The 19,658-nt window shown below is 34.9% G+C and overlaps 2 protein-coding genes across 2 annotated transcripts in view; both read left to right on the top strand.

Annotated features, from left to right (window-relative positions):
• clcn7 (chloride channel 7) overlaps positions 1-753 on the top strand; it is a gene marked incomplete in the record, with an annotated part of 13,010 nt that extends 12,257 nt beyond the window's left edge. Inside the window, 1 exon segment of the mRNA XM_036213333.1 lies at positions 122-753.
• A 3,330-nt stretch (positions 754-4,083) lies between these two features.
• The window catches only part of arhgdig (Rho GDP dissociation inhibitor (GDI) gamma), a 24,804-nt gene continuing 9,229 nt past the window's right edge, over positions 4,084-19,658 (top strand). The window contains exons 1-3 of the mRNA XM_024272942.2: positions 4,084-5,691; positions 18,051-18,224; positions 19,345-19,428. Coding sequence (XP_024128710.1) covers positions 5,619-5,691; positions 18,051-18,224; positions 19,345-19,428 — 331 coding nt within the window. The 5' untranslated portion in view covers positions 4,084-5,618. The remainder of the gene's footprint in view (positions 5,692-18,050; positions 18,225-19,344; positions 19,429-19,658) is intronic.

Genomic DNA, 19,658 nt, shown 5'->3' on the forward strand with positions numbered 1-19,658 from the left:
ACTTTGAGCTTCTCGGACACTCTTTCTGGATCCCTCCTCTGTAACGTAGCTGCACTTTGACAGTCGTAAACAGCACCTATGGATCACCGTGAAACTTCTAATGTTTCAGCTGCAGTAAAGGTTTCATATAACCCAGATTAAAACAGAAAACTGATCATTTTAAATGTTAAATAATCTCCAGAAAGAGTACACAAGAGCTGTAACTGTCTACATGACCATATTATAAATGCAAAGTCATGTTAAGATCCATTGAACTGTTAAAAGTTGAAGTTGGACTCCACTTTCAAGCTTGTTTGTGAAGGTTTGCACTGAGTAAATCTTATTTATTGCTCATGTTTGTTTACTCAGAGGGGCAAATACCTCCTCCTCGCGTCTCTGTATCGTTTGTCTTTCTCTGTACGACTTCAGGCTAAAATCGGATTGGTACTTAAATGTAGGAAACTGTTTTCCTTCATTACTTTTGAAGGTTTTGCACTTTGTCCTCCTACTGAACAGGAGTCAGAAACTGTCTGAAAAGGTCCCCACAAATGCCAACATGAAGGTCTTTGACCAAATGTGTGTTCTGTTTTTTGTTTTGCTGCTTTAATCTAACATTTGTGATGTTGTCAGTGTTGTTTTTTTGGTCACTGTTTAGGATTTTTGTCGTCTTTCTTAGTTATATTATACTGAATGGAAAAATGGCTTCTCTGCCTGATTTTTACTCACCAAAAACTTTTGTGAAGAAATAAAGTATTGGACGTTGTTAGAGTTAAATTAGTCAAAAATGTACTTTAATGTTTCTTTTCTATTAATATTACAGATATAATAATTAGATATGTTCTTATTGAAGACCTTTGGAGAAGGCAAAAATTAAGTTTCTGCAAACATTTTATAATATTAATAAAAAGTTTGGAGACTCAATAATTAAATCTTTTGAATTTGACCAGCATCTAATTTTCAAAAAGGTGTGTTATTAAAGATATTTTAAAATGATAAACGTCACACTTATTTTTCAATAAATTTGATCAATATGCACCTGCCTCAATTTAGTAAATATTAACAAGTTATTCATTTTTGGCAGAATCCACAGGTGAGGGTTTTTCTGAGTTTAGATGAATATTATGTCATATAGGTCTCAAATAGACTTATGATCACATGTTGAAATTAGCTGATTTTATTATTTAGGTAAATGATTTTTACATAATTTTAATCTTAAACAAAGAAACGAAAAGTTTCATTCTAATAGTGGCAGAACTAACTGTTAGATGAAGTGACAATAATACAGTGCAGCAAGAATTAAAATACAAATAGAAGTGATGGAGCTAGTGTAGTAATTTACAACTTATACTTCAAAAAGGAAAAATACACTTTTGAAGAAAATTCTGGTTAAGATATAGAAATAAAATTTGATTCATAGACTCAGCACTATGTGAATTCACATTTAATTTTAAAAAATGACATGCATTATTTCATGATTATAGCCTACTTTAAAAGTGTCAACTGCTTGAAATATTTTAAGTAGAGGCTGCATTCTGCTATTTAGTCGACAGATGGCAGTGTCCCCTAAATGGGACATTGAAGTAAAAAAAAAAAAGAAATATTTATTTTCTCTAAATGTTGAATTAAAAAATGCTACCACTTCTTTTTTTTTACTTTAATTTTTAGGGAAAAAAAGTTTTTTTCACTTGATCTTTTTGTTTGTTTTTGTTTACTTCAATGTCACTTTAGGGCCTCCCTAGAAAACTTCAATGCAGTTAAAGTTTCATATAACCCAGATTTTCAAATCAGAAAAAAATTTTATTTTGAAAATATCCTCATGTTAAATGACCTTCACAAAGAGTACACAAGAGCTCTAACTGTCTATATGACCATATTATAAATGCAAAGTCATGTTCAGATCCATTGAACTTTTAAAAGTTTTTTTTTCTTCAAATTTTAGGAAAAAACTTTTTTTTTAAACTTAAACACTTTTTTTTTGTTTACTTTAATGTCACTTTAGGGGATTCGTTGAAAGCTTCACTTCCTACAAAACAAGACAAAAATAAAAATAAAACATTAAATTAGAGCTTCCTAGTCTAGTTCTTTCATCTAATCTGATGCATTGAGTGGAAAATCCTTCAACAGTCATGCTGATAGATGTCCCTGTGGTTGCAGAAATGTTTACATCTGTTACCCTTTTATCTTTTAACATTGCTGCTTCATTTGATCGTTCCTTCGATCTGCTGCAAATAAAAGTTCCTCTGTCTTTGAGGCGCCAAACACAGATCGGGTTACCAGTAAATATCCTATTTTTATCCTCCTGATGCTTCATTTTCTTTCAGTCCACTCAAAGAAAAGCTTAAGTTTCCAAAAAAGAGAAAGACCACACACTCTTTCAAACTTACAAGCTGTGCTCAGTTGCTCTAAAGTGTTTTTTATAGTGTTGTTTATAACCATCATAAAGAAACAGAAAGTAAAAAAAATAAATTTAAAACAGAAAAAATATTTGTTAATGTGCTACAAGTGATTTAACTTATAAAAAAACTGAAGGATTGGTCCTAAACACAAGTAAAAAAGATCAAATCTATGATTCTCGGGAAAATGTAAAATGAAATCAACATTTTGGTGACTTAAAAATGAGGAGAGGGTTGAAGGTTCAGCAGGAGAAGCAGGCGCGGCGTAGATGCTGAGCGTGTGCGGTTGATGCTGATTGCTTTTGTGAGGCAGATCCAGCAGCTTGAATCTGATCGGATCAGGACAGACTGGAGGGCACGGGAGGATGAACTGTGAAGGCTCGGTAATTAGTTAAGTAGAAAGTTCATTCTTATCATTTTAAGAAAGGAAAATAAATCTAGACAAACTGGTGGCTGTCAAGCAGAGGAGTAGAGCTTGAACGGTGATGAATGATGAGAAATGAGCTGACTGACCTTTATTTTTCTTAAAGAAGTGAAACATTTTAGTTGATTTATTGGTGTAGTGGTTTGCACAGCCTGAAGTCTCTGGTTCAAATCCCAACTGGTTCTTCTCTGTGTTTTAGTTTGCATGTTCTTCATATGTTAATTGGTGATTTTATTGTGATTTTGAGCAACAGACCAGAGAACTGTCAACTCTTCTCTCATGCAAAAAGTGTAAAAACACCTTAAAATATTAGTCAATATGTCTCATTTTTCATTGTGTATTTTTTTAAATTCATATAAAGATAAAAAAATCCAGTCAGTATTCTTGATACCAGTGTTTCAAAAGACACAAAAAAACATAATCCACTTTAATCTGATTAAAATTATTTAATTATATTACTAAATTGTTAATTACAGCAAAGATAAAAAATGTTTCTATTAGAAGCTACTTAATAACATTGAAAGGAATATGAATTATAAATTTGTTTCATTTGATCACTTGTTTATCTGTAGCTTTCAGTCCACAGGCATGAAAATAAACTTTCAAACAACAGCTGCTTTTTGAAACCTCCTTTTTCTGAGGCAATTTTCACTTTTGAATACTTTGATTTATATCCATTCAAATGTTTGTTTTTTTTGTGCTAGAAATTGAGCAACTTCACTGTGTTTCTAAATAAATCAAATTTACATTAAGAAACACACATTTTTGAAGAAAAACGGGCAGAAACATTACATTCAGTACATCTTCAATAAGTAACAACTATCTTTATTGTCTTTTTCTTTATTTTAATCTTTTCATTTCCACAAAACAACTAAATCAAATGATTTTGTACAAGTTTATGTACAACGTAAATGAAAGGAAAGAGAAAGAAGAAGACCTATTTATCAGCTCCGTTTACATTTTATGGATAAACAAATATTACAGTTAAAAATATGTTTATATAAACATATCTGCAATATAGTACATTTTTGTGGTTTACATCAATTTTTGACTTTTTGCTAAGTTTCTATCTGGAATTGGAAGGTTAATTTGTTGCATTTTTGAATCATTCTTTTATAGCAAGTATTTAAAGATGATTCAAGATTTGGTTTCTTCAATTGATTGTTTTAGATTGTTCTATACTTTGACTCTTTGAATTAAAACACATTTCCTTTGTTTTTGATCTGAATTTTAGCAAATACAAAATCTCACATCTTTTAAAACTAAAAGTACTTTTTGTTTTTAAAAACTGCTTTGTAACTTGTGTGGCAGATAAATCTGATGTGCATCGATTTTAAAATACTTTGATCAGCTAAATATTTAAATTTCATAATTCTTAATTTACTGCATAATGGTTTGGAAGGATCAAAGTGTGTTTGTATTTCCACCTATTTCATTTTACTCCACCTGATGCATTTTTGTGTAAAAAAAAATCAGTTTTTGCTGAATAAATTTGAGTTTCTGTGTTTTCAGAATCATTTCAGTCAGATGGTTCACCATTTGAGCTTTTTCTGCGTCTTGGCTCTCTATATATCCAAAAACTGAAGGAAGACTTTGTTTTTTCATCTTTTGTTTAATGAAATTCACAAACATCGTTTTGTTATTCTTTTTAAAATTTTTTTTTTTTTTTTTGCTTCTTCTTTTGATCACTTTATGGTGTATTTTTGGATCTGTTGTTGATCCGGTCCGTAAACTGGTCTCAGCGTCGCTTCAGTGTTTTAAATCTGTGGTCTTTTGTGGTGGAAGAAAGGGCCAAACATATGTAAAACATGACATAAATATAAGGACATGTTTAGACACACAGATGGTGTCAGACACTGACTGACAGAGTGAGGATTGTGTGTGAAAAACGAGGTGTCTACTGAAGGAGAATCAAACCCCTTTTGTATTCCAGAGAACCGCTCACAGCTCCAGGGATATTTGGAGAAGAGATGAAAGAGAAATCTGCTAAAAAAGAGAATTCCTGGAAAGAAAAACGCCAAAAAATCTATAAGGTTGATGTGTGCTGTTGACAGGGCGTGGTCACAGGAGAAAAAGGACAAAAGGGCTCTAGAGGAAACAAATGAAAGGAAAAGAGAATGATAAATCACATTGATTAGGGAGAGTGGACACACAAGATGTTAAAGTGACGGCAAAAATGAAGAGTTGAAGGAGTGCATGGAGAAGGAAAGGAGAGGAGAGGACGAGGAAGGGAGGAGGGAGTAAAGGATGAGCTCATTGCAGTCTGATGACACGAGGAGAGGTGCAGGAGGGGAGGGGCCGGCTGCTCGTCTGCAAATCGATGGCCAGTGTCTGAGTGCGGCGCACGCCCAGCGGAAGACGGCTGCGCCGGCAGAAGCAGCATCCAGGTGTCAGCTCCCAGCATCCCTAAAAAAAAAAAAAAAAAAAATTAACATTTTACGAAAAGAAATCATAGAAAATAAGGACGTTTTTTTTTCCTTTTTTTAGCGTTTCCGCTCTGAAACTTCTTTGTTTCTGGCAGCCACTTTATAGGAGGAGAGGTCATGCAGCTGATTCCCACGTCTGCCTCTCCCTCCCTCCATCCTCCTCCTCTCTAGCTCACACATCCACACCCACACCCAAGGATACCCTGCTTGCTTCACTGCTTCCCCACTATTTCCCCCCCTTGTTCCTCCTCAAATCTCCAACTGCATCTCCTTTTTTAGATTAAAAACACACAAAAAAGATTCTCTTCGAAAGACTTCTGTGGATGCTCCTGTGTTTCCTGCTACCTGTGGAGGTCCTCCAGTTCCCTTCAGCCGCACGCCTGACAGAGAGGAAGCATGCTGGGCTTGGACGTCTGTGAGTTTGGGGGTCAGATGCTGGAGCTGCTCTGGCTCACCATGTGCTACAGAGGTGAGAGTTCACAAGTTACTCTTGTGATGCAGAATCCACCACTTTGCTTTATGGATGCTTTAATTAGGAGTGTGTGTTCGTCTCTATCCTGGCGGGTGTGGACAGTTTTTATGGTCAAAGGGGATAAAAAGGTATTGATCCCCCCTGCTGTGTGTGTGGAGTTGCTCATTTACAGTCAGAAGAGAGCAGGAGAACTGCTGGCAGAAGGGTGTTTCTACAAGATGATACGGGCGTCAAACTGTGTCTTTTCTGTCTTTGCAGCAGCAGCATGATGTGTTTGACTGCAGAGCTGCTGAAGAATAACAGATGGTGTAACTGAGCCGGGGTTTCCCTTCACACACCTTTGCACTAGAGTTTTATCTGAGGAAAAAAATAATAATAAGGACGGAGGATGTGTAAATGAAAAGGACATGAAGAAAACAAACAAACAAACAAATAAGAAATCTGGCAAAAGATCTGAAATCCAGAAGGACAATATGGACGATAAACTATGCGTGAATCTTAAACAGGAACTAGGTTTCCTTTAAAAGCTGGGAAAAATGTTAGCCTTTTAAAATCTTGAACAAGATTTGAATGATGTCTGTAAAATACGGAGCCTCTAAAGGGACATTGAAGTAAAAGAAAAAAAAAAAGAATTGATGTATTTTTTTTTTCTTCTAAAAATTGAAGATTTTTTTTTCTGGTTACTATCTGGTGTGCAGAGAGTAACCAGTAACTGGTGCACACCAGATAGTAGCACTTTCTTCCCCCCAAAAATTGTAATTAATTTCTAAAAATTAAAGTTTTTTTTCCTCTGGTTACTATCTGGTGCACACCGGATATAAGCATAAAATGTATTTATTTTTCAAATAAATTTTTATTTAATTTTTTTAAATTGCACTTCTTTTCTAAAAACTAAAGTAAAAAAAAAATAACCGGTGCACACTGGATAGTAATTCGTTCACCTCAGATAGTAGCTAAAAAAAAGTTCTTCAAAAATTTTGTTTTATTTTTCTTCAAATTAAACTAATTTTTTTTGGTTACTAACTGGTGCACACCAGCTAATTTAAATAGTTGTTCCTACTAATCAACAGATACTATCTGGTGAGTACCAGTTAATTAGTTTTTACTTCAATTTTTTTTTTTTACTTCAATGCCCCTTTAGGGGCTCAATAAAAAAAAAAAAAAGGCAAAACTATAAAATAAGATTACTTAACAAGCTTTATTAACACATTAACAAACATTATTAATTTGTTTATAGGGTGTTACTAAGAAATGTATTAGCATAATAGGCCAGATAAGGTTTAATAATATACTTATAAGATTCATTAACATTTAAAGTGAGACCACTGTCTACAAAGGCCATATTAATAAACTGCTTACAGCTTAACAAATGTATTAACTTTTTTGTCAACATTATGTTGAGTGATTTGCAGCACCTCATGTAAAGTGTTACCAAAAATTCATACACGTACTTTTTTTTTTAGAAAAAAAATAAACAACCTGCAAAAACCATAACTACAGTGATGAAAAAGAAGAAACCAAAACAGATTTTTACTTATTGCTCATGGTTACTTTTTAAAAGTTTAGCACTGTTTTCCTACTATTATTCTACTATAATTACTAAATAACAATTTTTATAAAAAAAATAATTGTTTTCTTAATGCTGTGCATTTTTTGAGTATTAAAATCATTAAATAAAATTTAATAGTTGAGAGTTTACTCACAATCTCATTAATTTCAGGTGCATTGGACAACTGTGTTTTATCTGTGCAGGTTATTTGGGAAATACTTTGGTTATAATTACTTAAAATCTATTATTATGTCAAAGTGATTTATATGATAATGTTTCATTACATTTCTAGTTGTTTTTAAAAAAAATATTTAGTTGATTTTATCCACTATTGTCTATATTTAAAATATTTTTTATATATTTTATTGAATATATACATATTATTTTGGAAATTTAACTAAACATAAAATTGTTGGGTATTATTGTGACTTTAAGAGATTTTAATTTTATGGATTTTTTTTTTACTTTTATTTATTTTAGTTAAATTAATGGGATTTTGATTTTATCCACTATATTTTTTTTTTTTTATATTTTTGATTTAATATGAAATATTTTTTAAGATTCCTAATATGTTTTTATTTATATGAAAGCAGATTAAAGTGGAATGTGCTTCGCCATATAAATGACACGGTTTGGTGTTAGAATCACAATAATAAATATTGAGTTTTTTAAGATGGTTTAACATTTTAATCTTAAGGTAATGTTGCGTTTTTTTTCTATTGAAATTTGTGAGTAAATGTGGTTGAAGAAACAAAAATGCATAAAAATAAATGGACACCAGAGAAAGTGGTGAAAGCAGCATCTTTTTAAAAGAGTGGGTGTGGCTTAAATGGGCGCCGTCTTCTCAGGAGCTGTCAGTCATCAGACACCAGAGGGAATTCAGACATGTCTATTACTACTATTGCCTGTTTTTCCCAGAATTCCCATCTTCCCGTCTCTCTTCGTCTTTTCTGCTCATTTCCTGATCAGAGCTTATGTTCTCTGCTGCCTCTCCTCTTCCTCAGTGCTCTCTCTCCTGTCACTCCTCTCTGCTAGTCTCATCCTTGTTCTGCCTCCCTCTGCTTCATCCTCACTGCTTCTCACTTGCTTCTTGTCACTTCCACCTCGACAAACTCCTGCTGTCAGCTTAAGAGTCTTTCAGCAGCTGAATCTGCCTCTCACGTCCCACCTTTTATTGTTCCTCGACACACGGAGGAGGAGGATGCAGCCGCTCCATTAGACAGGCTGCCGTCTCACCGCCGAGCGGCTGAGGACGGGCGTTTCTGTGGGAATTTCCAGATTGAACGGATGAACATTGTCACAGTTCACCAAAAACCTGCAGTCACTGGAGCAAAGAGCTCCTTTGTTCCTTTCACATATAGTAGATCTCAATTCAAGCTCATCAAAACTGCTAAGTCTGTCTTCTGATGAAAGAAGACAAAAAAGAAAAGTAAATTTAAAAATTATTTCTTTATTCCAAAGTTTTTTATTTTTTATTTTAAATAAAAACAACATGATCACAATTAAAAGACCACTGAACGCTTTTAAAATAGATCAAAAGATGATTGGAGTGGGACTTTCAGAGTGACTAAATTGTTATGGCCTTCATAAATACATTAGAGTCTGGATTACAGCTATTTAAGGTGTTTGTATTCAGTGTTATAACAGCATCTTCAGTGCTTTTAGATTCAGTCACAGAGCTGGAGATCTGCATCCTCTCTTTCCGCTCATTAGCTCTGTGGATAACAGATTTTAAGCCAAAGTTATATCAATCAGGTGCAATAACTAGATTTTAGGGACTAAGAATTAGAAATGTTACTGAAAGGTTTCAGTGGAGTTAACATGTTTAATCAAGTGACTTTATTTGTCTCTCTTTTATGGTCATTCTGAAAAATAACCTGTTTCAAAGCTAAAGTCCCATTAACTATTACGCACTTAGATGTGTGAAATGTATTTGTTTGAAGCGAGACACGAAGCCACCATAATCAGACAGGGGGGGTCCAGGGCAGATCAGCGCTGCTCAGCTCCAAAAGCCACGGCCCCCCAGAGAATATTTTTCAGACAGAAGTTTCAGATCAACATGAAAAATGGCTTTTTAAGACATTTCGGTTGTTGGATTTTGATTACAAACTTAATAATCATAATTAAAACACTACTGAGAACAAGAACGTTTTTTTTTTAAGTAAAAACATGTCATAGGGGGGCTTTAAACACAATAAAACTACATTTTTAAAACTTTACATTTTTTAACATAATTATGATCCAGATATATTGAATTACCTGTGAAAATGCTTGTGTAAATGCTGTAAACTAAATTTGGCCAGTGAAGATGCTAATGCTAATAGCTGAAGATGCTAAAAATTGATAGCTAAAAACGCTGAAGTTAATCACTGAAAACGTTGAAGCTGATAGCCAGCTAAAATATTAGCTAAATGCCAAATTAGCCTAAGAAACAAAAAAAAACGAAAAACTTAGGTTGGCCTAAGTTGCTGGCATATAGTTGAAATATTAACTAAACTCTATAACAGCCTCAAAAACAAACAACAAAAAAAGCCCAAATTAGCCAAAACAGCAGTTATGTATCTGAAACTGGCAGGATCCTTGACTTTGACACTTGTGCTCTACCCTATGGCTCTACCACAAGGCCACTGAAACCCATTCAGATCACAGAAGTTTTATAAATAATTTTTTTTTCCTACACGTTTTGTTCAATTTATTTATGTAATCTCAAATTTGCTAGAGCTTTTGAAACTATAGAACTATGGGAAAAAAAGAAAAGAGCTCTCATCATCTGCACACAGTCACATCCAAGCCTGGCAGGACTTCATTCCCATGAGTGCTAACCACCACCCTATGCTGCCTATGTCATTGTAAAATCAAATAATGAACACAAAAAGTTGACTGGTTAGTTAAAAGGATGAATCTGAGTCAGAAGGGCGGTTCATCAGAAACTAAACAGTGATCTATACGGGAGGTCGTATTAGACATAATTCATACTTTCCAACACACGAATTATGTCTCATATGGCCTCTCATATATCTAACCTTCAATGCACGTCTGGTTTTAATGAAATATCTATGCAATATGTATGAAATATGTATGCATACAAGATAATGAAGATAATGTTGAATTTGTAACTTAATTTACAAAAGGTGGATGTTTCAATCAAAAGGGTAACTTTTGTTAAAATAAAAATAAAAAAGCAGCTTTGGTCATCAAAACTAAATGTTTTTTTAAGTTAATATTTATTCCAGATGTGTACAACTTTGAACTTGAAAATCAATTAAAGTCCTACTTTGATCATCTCTTGATCTATTATCAAAGTGGTGGTCTTTTGATTATGATTATACTGTTTTTAGCCAAAATGAAAGAAACCTGTCCCTTTTTAGGACATAGTTCCTGCAGAGTGACAGGAGTTCATAAGAAGTTTGCCTCTGAGTTGTGGACTCGACCATTTGTGGAGCCCTAAAAAAAGCAATTTTTACTTATAATTTCTTAATACATGTCCTCCATCACCAACATCATTTTCATCTAAGTGGATCTTTAATCATTTAATGTTCTTTGATTTACTGTAACTTTTCAACCGTTAGCACAGTCAATGTAATTCCAGCAGATTCTGAAGGAGAAAAGCGTTTGTTAAAGAGTTTAAGCGTGTTTAAGCGTCACTGGCGACGTGTCAGGTGTTAAAGGGTTAAATAAATTAGGTGTTTTGGTCTAACCATTAAAAAGGAAACAATTTTCTGTTCCTTTGAGGATCTAAGGATATTAAGTCCAACAGAACCTAATGTGAACACAAAAATTACTTGAAGCAAAAATATATTTAATTTGAATTAGTAATTCTATTGATCCAAGTAGTTATTTTAGCCACCAGCCCACTATTGTAAAAAGCATTCAAAGGTAATGAAACAGAAAAAGACAGCATTCCAATAAAGTTATAACTCATTATATGATCTTTTGTAACTACAAAAAAATCCTGTCTTTACACATAAAAGGAGAGCAGAAGCTGCTGTGATTTGCTTCATTAACCTCAGCAAAAACGAAGTGTTGTGTCTTCAGTGTTGACAGGATGCCTGCAGCTCTTGTCAGATGTACTGCAGGTGACAAATTGATCATCTGGGTGGAAAAAAAAACACAACCCTGATTTTGCTCTAGAAGCAGCATTCCCCGCTCAAGCGCATAAACGCTGCAGAGAAGGTCATTTTTCTTTCACAGGCTGATTTTTTTTCCATTGTAAAAACATAGTGTATACTTTGTACGCGTCTCTTTCATCTTCTGCTCTGTCTTTTTTTTTGTGAGTGGATTTCACCATCCCAGTGGTCTCGTTATGGTATTAGTGCAGAGCAGCAACTGAGCCTCAAAGGACCATAAAAAAACAGCAAATCAACCTTTTTGCTGCAAACACAAGCGTGCAAGAAATAAAACATTTTTTGAGACAGTTTAAGGTTTTGTGGGTTAAGAAAAAAGGAGCAAAGCAATTATAAAACCACCCTAACTGTATGATTTATGCTTAAAAAAAAAAAAATTCATAAAATCTTTAAGTATTAAATCTGTATAAAATCGTGATTCATTTTATCAGCTGGTGTAAAAATAAAAACACAAGCGTCTCATTCTGGCTTTGAGTTGTTTCCAAGCAACCAAGCAGAAGATAGAAGAACAAACTGCTGCAAAACGATAAAAAAAAAAAAAATGCTTATATGCAAAAATCAAAGTGTCAGAACAACACCTTCGCTGCAAAGGTGGCTTCCTCCATACTCAAGCTGTTGTGTTTGTCGTTTTATTGTTATTTTCATGCGAACACATAATTTGATATTTACAAAAGCAGAGCTGTAAATCCTGTTTATTAACTGATTATTCTTGCACAATTGTATTGTATTGGTAAATTATTTTTACGATTTCTCAAGAACTAAAAACGGATGTTTAACTGCAGCAATGTCAATATTTAACCATGTTGACAATAATCTGTAATTATTGTTTTCTTTTATTCATACAATTTCATGTCATGTATTTGTGGTGATTGCTACATTGTTTCATGCTAACGTCTTATTTTTGCGTAATGAAAACCACTATTTTTACAAATTTTGTCTTTGTTTAATTTTCATCTCAAATCTCGTGCTTTAAGAATGATTATTTTGCTGCTATCTCCTCTTTACGCACAAAGCCTAATGATTGTACATATTAAATGGATGGAGCATCTGGTGATGTCATCGTTGGCATCACGTTCCAATAAGGAGAGATGTTGGGAATGTGAGCAAATATTTGTTTGTGTTACAGATAAATGTGCATGAAATTTGTTCATAGTCTTTGGTGGTGAGGCTCTGGGTAATGAGATCTTGTGGTTTTGGGATGAACGGTGACCAAATAAAAGCCAGAATCTACACCAGGAGTATCTAAATCCAGGCCTCAAGGGCCGGTGTCCCACATGTTTTCCATCCAACCTGTCAAGCTCCTTGTTGGCTAAACACACCTGATCCAGGTAATCAGCAGCAGACAAGGCAAGATATCCGAGAAACCAGCAGGATACCGGCCCTCGAGGCCTGGATTTGGACACCCCTGGTCTAGACGCTGATGGTGTTTAGAGGCCAGACCATTTCAAAGTATTGCTCCAGTTGGAGAACGGGGTGGGGGAGGGACGGCAAACCATCAAAATTTCAGAAAACTCAACCATATATGAATTTAAAAGGCAAAAACATTATGCTGTTGGTTCAAATTAAAGACTTAATTGATAATGGCGTATGGAGTGACTTAGCAACCCAGTATACCTATAAGGGTGTATTCAGACTGGGACACGTTTGGTTAAAAGGAAACCAGAGTTCCTTTCCCCCAATAATCCAGAACACGCTCGGAGTTTCCTCAATCTGAATAGGATCCGTGTTCGGAGTGGAACATTTGGACCAATATGGCCACCGTAGCCAGGAATTACTGAATGTAAACACTGGAATGAAGAAACTGATGAACCGCAGACAAATGTGGAGCAACGATGAGACGCAGCAGCTCATTTAAGTGTGGTCAGATGAAAACATATTTTAAGGTGATACACATTGCTTCTTATACTGTTTTCCCCACAATCTATAAACACTTATCAGTGTACACTCTTAGCCGTCGTCTCCTCATATTGAAAACCATCAAATATTAAATCAAAATGCTATCATTTGACATGACTCTCTAGTCCTAGGGGTTTTATTTAGCAACCCTTCAGCTGTTTTTTTTTCTTAAAAAATTGTTTACTTAAATCCTATATTAAAAAGTGTAAAAATGTGTCTTGTTTCTGAGATAAATGTTTCGGAATTTGATCAGTTTTAAGGGAAAAAAAGTAAAAAAATCCTCCGTAAAACATTCACAAATGACAGCAAATATTTATTTGCTTTCACATCTGATTCTTTTCCTCTTTTAAACCCATATTAATATGGATTGATGTGGGTTATATAACATAGCAGTTTGCACTTTAACTAAACAGACCTGAGAGCAAAGCAACATATTGGGCATTTGGTGAAAACACAGGTTCTTGAAAGTGCATTTAGCCCATTCACACTGGTCAAGCAGGGAGGGGCTTCTTCTTCTTTTTCATGTTCCTCTGTTTACTAGCGCATGCCCTCCACCTACAGTTGTAAGAGTTGTCAAATTTTGCTCCAGGCGTTTTCTTTCACAGCTCTATTACGATATATGAAAGACTTGGTGTAATAGGATTCAGGCTATAGACACAAACTGCAATTATTAATTTTTCTTCCATCATCAATTTTCTTTAAATTAGCAGGGATGCCGTACATATGTCACTTCCAAATTTGGTTACCTGATTGGTTTAAGTTAGTTCAATTTGTAACATGCATTCAAAGGCCATGCATTTTGTACATGCAGCTCAAAAACTAGCTTAAAACTAGCTTAAAAACACATGAACATGACATTTTGGAATGTAGAAACCTAAAACGCGTCTTCACATCGATTTTTTTAAGTGACCGGGTAAACACACGTGGAGGTGACACTCTTTATTAATCCTGGTCATTTTATTTGCTTTATTTGATAGCATTATCTAAAAAAATCACTTGACCCTGTAAAGGCTGTAAGGACAAAAAAATAACAATGGTTTCATAAACATATTGACCCTTTCTTATCTGCAGTGGATGTGAAACCTTCTGGAGAACTCAATCTGCACACGCATTCACACTGAACCGGTGTTCCTGCTTGTTTTGACAGACTGTGTGAATCTGGGGCTCCAACGCTTCGTCTCATTACACACTAAGTGGATGTTTCTATCACAGGACAGAGCCAGGCTGTTGGCTGGCTTTTGCTCCATATCTGCCATAAATAAATGAGAGTGCCGCTCGTTCCTTTGAGCCAAAACTTCCCTTTTTGTGTGTGTTGGTGTGTGTTTGTGTGTTTGCCGTCTCTCGTGTGGGCAGTCCTCTGCAGGCAGCCTTCCCTGAAGCTCTGAGAGCTGCCAAACAGATTTCTCTGTCAATTTTCTGAAAGCTTGATGGTTTTATCGGTAATTACCAGCAAACAAAAACAACACACATGTTGCAGTTTGTAACGGCATCAATCTTGATGTTAAAAGATGTAAAAAAAAAACCTTTATTGGCTTGTTTGTGAGACTGTTTCTTTCAGTAACGACAGAACAAAACGACTGAGGCCCACTCTGTTTAAATGCGTCAATCACTGGATAAAAAATCACCTTTTTTACATTTCTTTATTAATATTGAGTTTAAGAAAAAGTCAAATGTTTCATTTTTATCCTTGTCGTTCCTTTAAACAAAAGACGCATTCTTCAAAGATCGTGTTTCTTCTCATGTGCTTTAGCTTAACAAGGCATCAATATTAAAGCCCTCGGAGTTTCGGGGATCTCTGCGGAGCAAAAATTCTGCCTCTCCAAAAAACGAATGGTAATTGACTGAGTTGCTGTGACAGGTCAGCAGTCTGGAGATCAAAGATAAGCTCTCAGATGGCAGAAAGGAAGCTGTTTTTTTAAAAGCCCCCGTGCTGGTTTGAAGAACACAGTGTGTGCAAATGTGTGCACTTACGCCATCACGCGTGGGAGGACTGCACGGTTTGATATGTAAATGCAGAAATGTGAATCATTTATGAAAGACTGGAGTATGCACATCGGATACGGAGCAGGTTTTGTGATTTTGGGAAATTCTTCTGGAATGTTTGCATTACTTTAAAATGACAGGTTTTGACTCTGTGGAGGTATAATTGAACAAAATATATTTTTAAAGACTTGGGAAGTGGGACTTTGTAACTTAAAAAAATATAGAAGGCAAATGTGTTTATGGATGAATATTACACACTTCGGTTCATTACAAACCACAATGGCTGCCATAAATTTCGTGACCTGTATTAAATTTAGCTAAATTTTGCTGCAGCCTGACATAGTTTACAGTTTATACTTTAATCCTATTTAACTATTTGTATCATTTTTGAGACTCTTGTTTTTTAGACCTTTATCTTATTGGCATAATCGAGACTTTTAGTTAAAAACGCATTGTTTATGAGTTGGTCCATGTTTTATGCCCTGCAATTCATCATATCTCCACTAGGGGCAGTAGAAAGGTTTTTCATTTCAAAATGGCTGCCTCCATTAAACCTCAGAAACACTTTTGGCGTAAAAAGGTTTTGCTAATTTTCAGAACTTTATGGTGGTATTAACTCATCTGTTGATATTTATTATTTTTAATGACTATTTGTTGTTTTGAAAGAATTAATAATTAGTTGATAATTTATTCTTAATAATGAGTTACACCGTGTTAAAAATGTGTGGATCAAATAGAATCAGTGTGTAAATAGGGCATTCATGTCAACATTTTTGTATCCTAAACTAACATTGTTATGAGAAAAACTTACCAAATCACCCAATGTATCATAATTGATACGATCTGTATCTCGTAAAAAAAAAATGTAAAAAATAATTTCATAAATGATTAAAAAAAGGCAACTTAATTGCCCAAATTAGACTTCCCTGTAATTTTTTTAATATAGTGGACTCTACAGGGTGAAAAACGGTTGCTCGAATGCTGCATCTCAATAAATATTACAATGAAAACTGTATATTATGAATGTATCAACAAGAATGACCAAAAGTAGACATAAAAAAACATTAAAGGAAAACGAGGATAAAAGACCAGAAATAAACAGAAATACATTGAAAAAAGGAAAAAAGCTCAACAAATCGCAAAATAAATTGACATTTAACAACTAAAAGTGGGAAAAATTATAAATATAAGTCAGGGATGAAAATCTGCAATTATTAAAAATTATTTTAAATATTACCGGTACATGATATCCAACAAGAAAATTCTCATTATTTTGCATATTTGATTTTTCTACTTACAAATTAAGCCAAAGACTGAAATTTGATAAAAGACCAACTCTGATCATCTTTGGATCTATTGTTCCGTTCGAAGTGTTTTTTATTTTAATTTATAATTGTGCCATTTTCAGACAAAGTTTCTGCAGAGCAGCAGAAGTTCATTAAAAATTAATCTCTGAATTGTCCACCCCTTCCTCTCTGCTTTGCTGAGGGCTCTTACGGTAGCTAACATCCTCTCACAGCACTAACTTAACATTCCTGGTGCTACAAAAATGCCGAGCAATATTGTAGGTATCCAGCCGTACAGATCTCAGCCAGATTCCAGCTCAGATGAGTTAAACAAAGATGTACATAATAAATCTGTCTGCCAGTGGATGCATCAGAATGGGGCGGAACAAGGAGCTTGTGGCCTGCCCAACGTAATTTTTACACCATTTTTTTTCACACTGCCTTTTTATATCTGCTCCTGATTTAAAACAGATTGAATAGAGAAATACTCAGAAATACAATGTGAATCATAATTTTCTTTAAATACCACAAGAACATGTTAAAAAATTAAAAACAAAATCATGGTAGTGAGTCTGTAATGAGAAGGAGTGAGCTCATGCACAGGGGTGTATTCCAGCTTCTAAAACACATCCACTGCAAAAGGTGATGTCACCGCCTAGAGAGTGAAGAGAGGTTGCCATGGCGACGGGCTTGGTCTTGACTGGGAGGGCTGCCGCTGTGGCAGACCCGCACGGACAGCAGAGTTCACGGCAACAGTTGGCGTGCACACAGAATTGTGTGTTTTTCTTCGTCTCTGCATCTAATTGGCATCTCGCACACGTCTGCGGGCTGATCTCCACTCCATCATCTCATTATTAGTGAAACAGAGCGTGATTATGTGCTGTTTCGTGATTTCCCCTGTAATTGAATCCAGAGTTGTGTGTGTGGGAATTTGTGTCTGGAGCATAATGATTGTGCGACGCTTCATCCTTTTTTTTTTCTAGTCATCGTGACTCCTCTGTCAACTCTACAAACTGCTCGTCTTCCATTTGCATAAAAATGTTGTCGTGATTGCCAAGTGTGGTTTCATTTGGTCAAATCGCCCCTGTTACCTAAGTGTTCCTGCTTTTATGGGGGTGTATCTATGTATTGGAATAGAATTTAAGCTTATAGAGGGTATTATCCTTCACCTGTCATGTAATATCACCTTAAAATCTTCAAGCCTGATTATCCTGCCTTTCTGAAACTAAGTAATCCAGTTTCAGGTGAGCTATATTTCCTGCAGGAGATATTTGGTGCTGACTGGTTTAATTTCCATCTTTTTTTCACTTTTCCGGTAACTAAAAGGCCTTGAAGTGACGTTTTCTCTTCATTGCTCTCATGTGAGTTTTTAACGTTATAATTTACATTTCTATTAAAGCAATTACAAAATAAACGCAGATACGTTCCTGTGCAAATGTGAAGAGTCCTCTTCTTGTCAGTCTGAATGTTACTGGATTCAAAAGTTAAAAGGGCGTTTCTGTCTCTTTTATTCTGAAGGGCTGCTGGCTGACAAGAACAACCTGCCAGTCGAGGAGGAGGAGGACGACCGGAACCTGAACTACAACCCTCCGGCTCAGAAGTCGCTGCAGGAGATCCAGCAGATGGACAAAGACGACGAGAGTCTGGTGAAGTACAAGCAGACTCTGCTGGGACCAGAAGCGATGACTGCAGGTGTGTGTTTTGGACCAGTCGGGTCAAAGGTGACACAGGGTTTTGTTAGGGAGCATGATACCAATATTCACTCACTTCTAATGCTTAACTCACACATGCTGCTACACATCTGCTGGTGTCAGCATCTTCAGTCCAGACTGAGAGACTGGATTTCAGTGAAATGGGCCTGACGGCTCCTTCTGCTGCGACTCAGCACAGCTCAGCAGCTTTCACATCAAAGGCTGTAGCAGGAGAGAAGGGAAGCACAGACCAGAGGAAGTATTGTCCATTTGAACCTAAATATTTCAGGAAGGAGATGTTAAATCCATACATCCGCTAAAGAATGTCATAGACAAACAAACACATAAATCCCAAACTACACTTCCATTAAAAAGAAGATAAAGATGGAGGAAAAAAACGAAATTTTTCAATATTGATGAACAGCAGCATTTACAGAATGTTTTATTTTACTTTAGATGATTCACACAAACATTATCATGTTTTAATTTCAGACACATGTTTATATAAATATTTTAAAACTAAAATATGCAATTGGGGTACTTCTTCTTCAGCCCAATTCTTTGATTATTTATGTTAGGCTAAACTTTTGGAGCAATACTTATTTTTGGGATATGGTTTCATTAGAACCCAATTTATAGTTTATAACTTAAAGTTAGTCCCTTTATTAATTTCAGAGTTGGATTAAAAACAACCTAACTTGGATATTTTTTATATACACATAAAAGAATGCTCATGAAAAAAAGAATATTCAAGTTTCTTTGTTAGTTACTGATATAGAAATATTTCCTTTTTTATGTACTATTTTCCATATTGAAACCTTTTTATAAATACGCTTGCTTTTTGGCTCTGTTTCATTTTGTTCGTAAATGTTGAGAAATACTAAAAAAATGCTTTTATATTGATAAATTAACTAGAGCATTGACTTTTTCTTGTAAAACTTAGATGTTTTCATCTTCATCTTTCGTCATTAAAATAATTATTTTTCTAATTTTCTCTATTTACTCTTTTATTTTATACCAAACCTTTATAGGTCTATACAATTTATGCATTTTTTTATTTCAAACATCAGACATTAAACATTGAATGAATGGATTAAATGACTTTTTGTTTCCCCCCTAAGACCCCTCTGGACCAAACGTGAAGGTGACCAGACTGACCCTGGTGTGTGACGAGGCTCCTGAACCGATCACCATGGATCTGACCGGTATGGAGTTCTTCTGATCTGTTTAGAACACTTTTGATCAATCACCAATAATACTCTTCAGTACGGCTTTGATGAGATTAAGGGTTAAATTGGAGTTCTTTCCTAGTAAATATAAAATATTTTGCTTTGTTTTTAATGAAGACTTTCCTCATTACAATCATATTTTTGCTTAAAAAAAAAAAAAAAATCTCTGCTCCTAAAGGCAGAGATCGTAGGCTCTTAATTTATCA

Source organism: Oryzias melastigma, linkage group LG8, assembly GCF_002922805.2.
Source record: "Oryzias melastigma strain HK-1 linkage group LG8, ASM292280v2, whole genome shotgun sequence".
In the NCBI taxonomy this organism is placed as follows: Eukaryota; Metazoa; Chordata; class Actinopteri; order Beloniformes; family Adrianichthyidae; genus Oryzias; species Oryzias melastigma.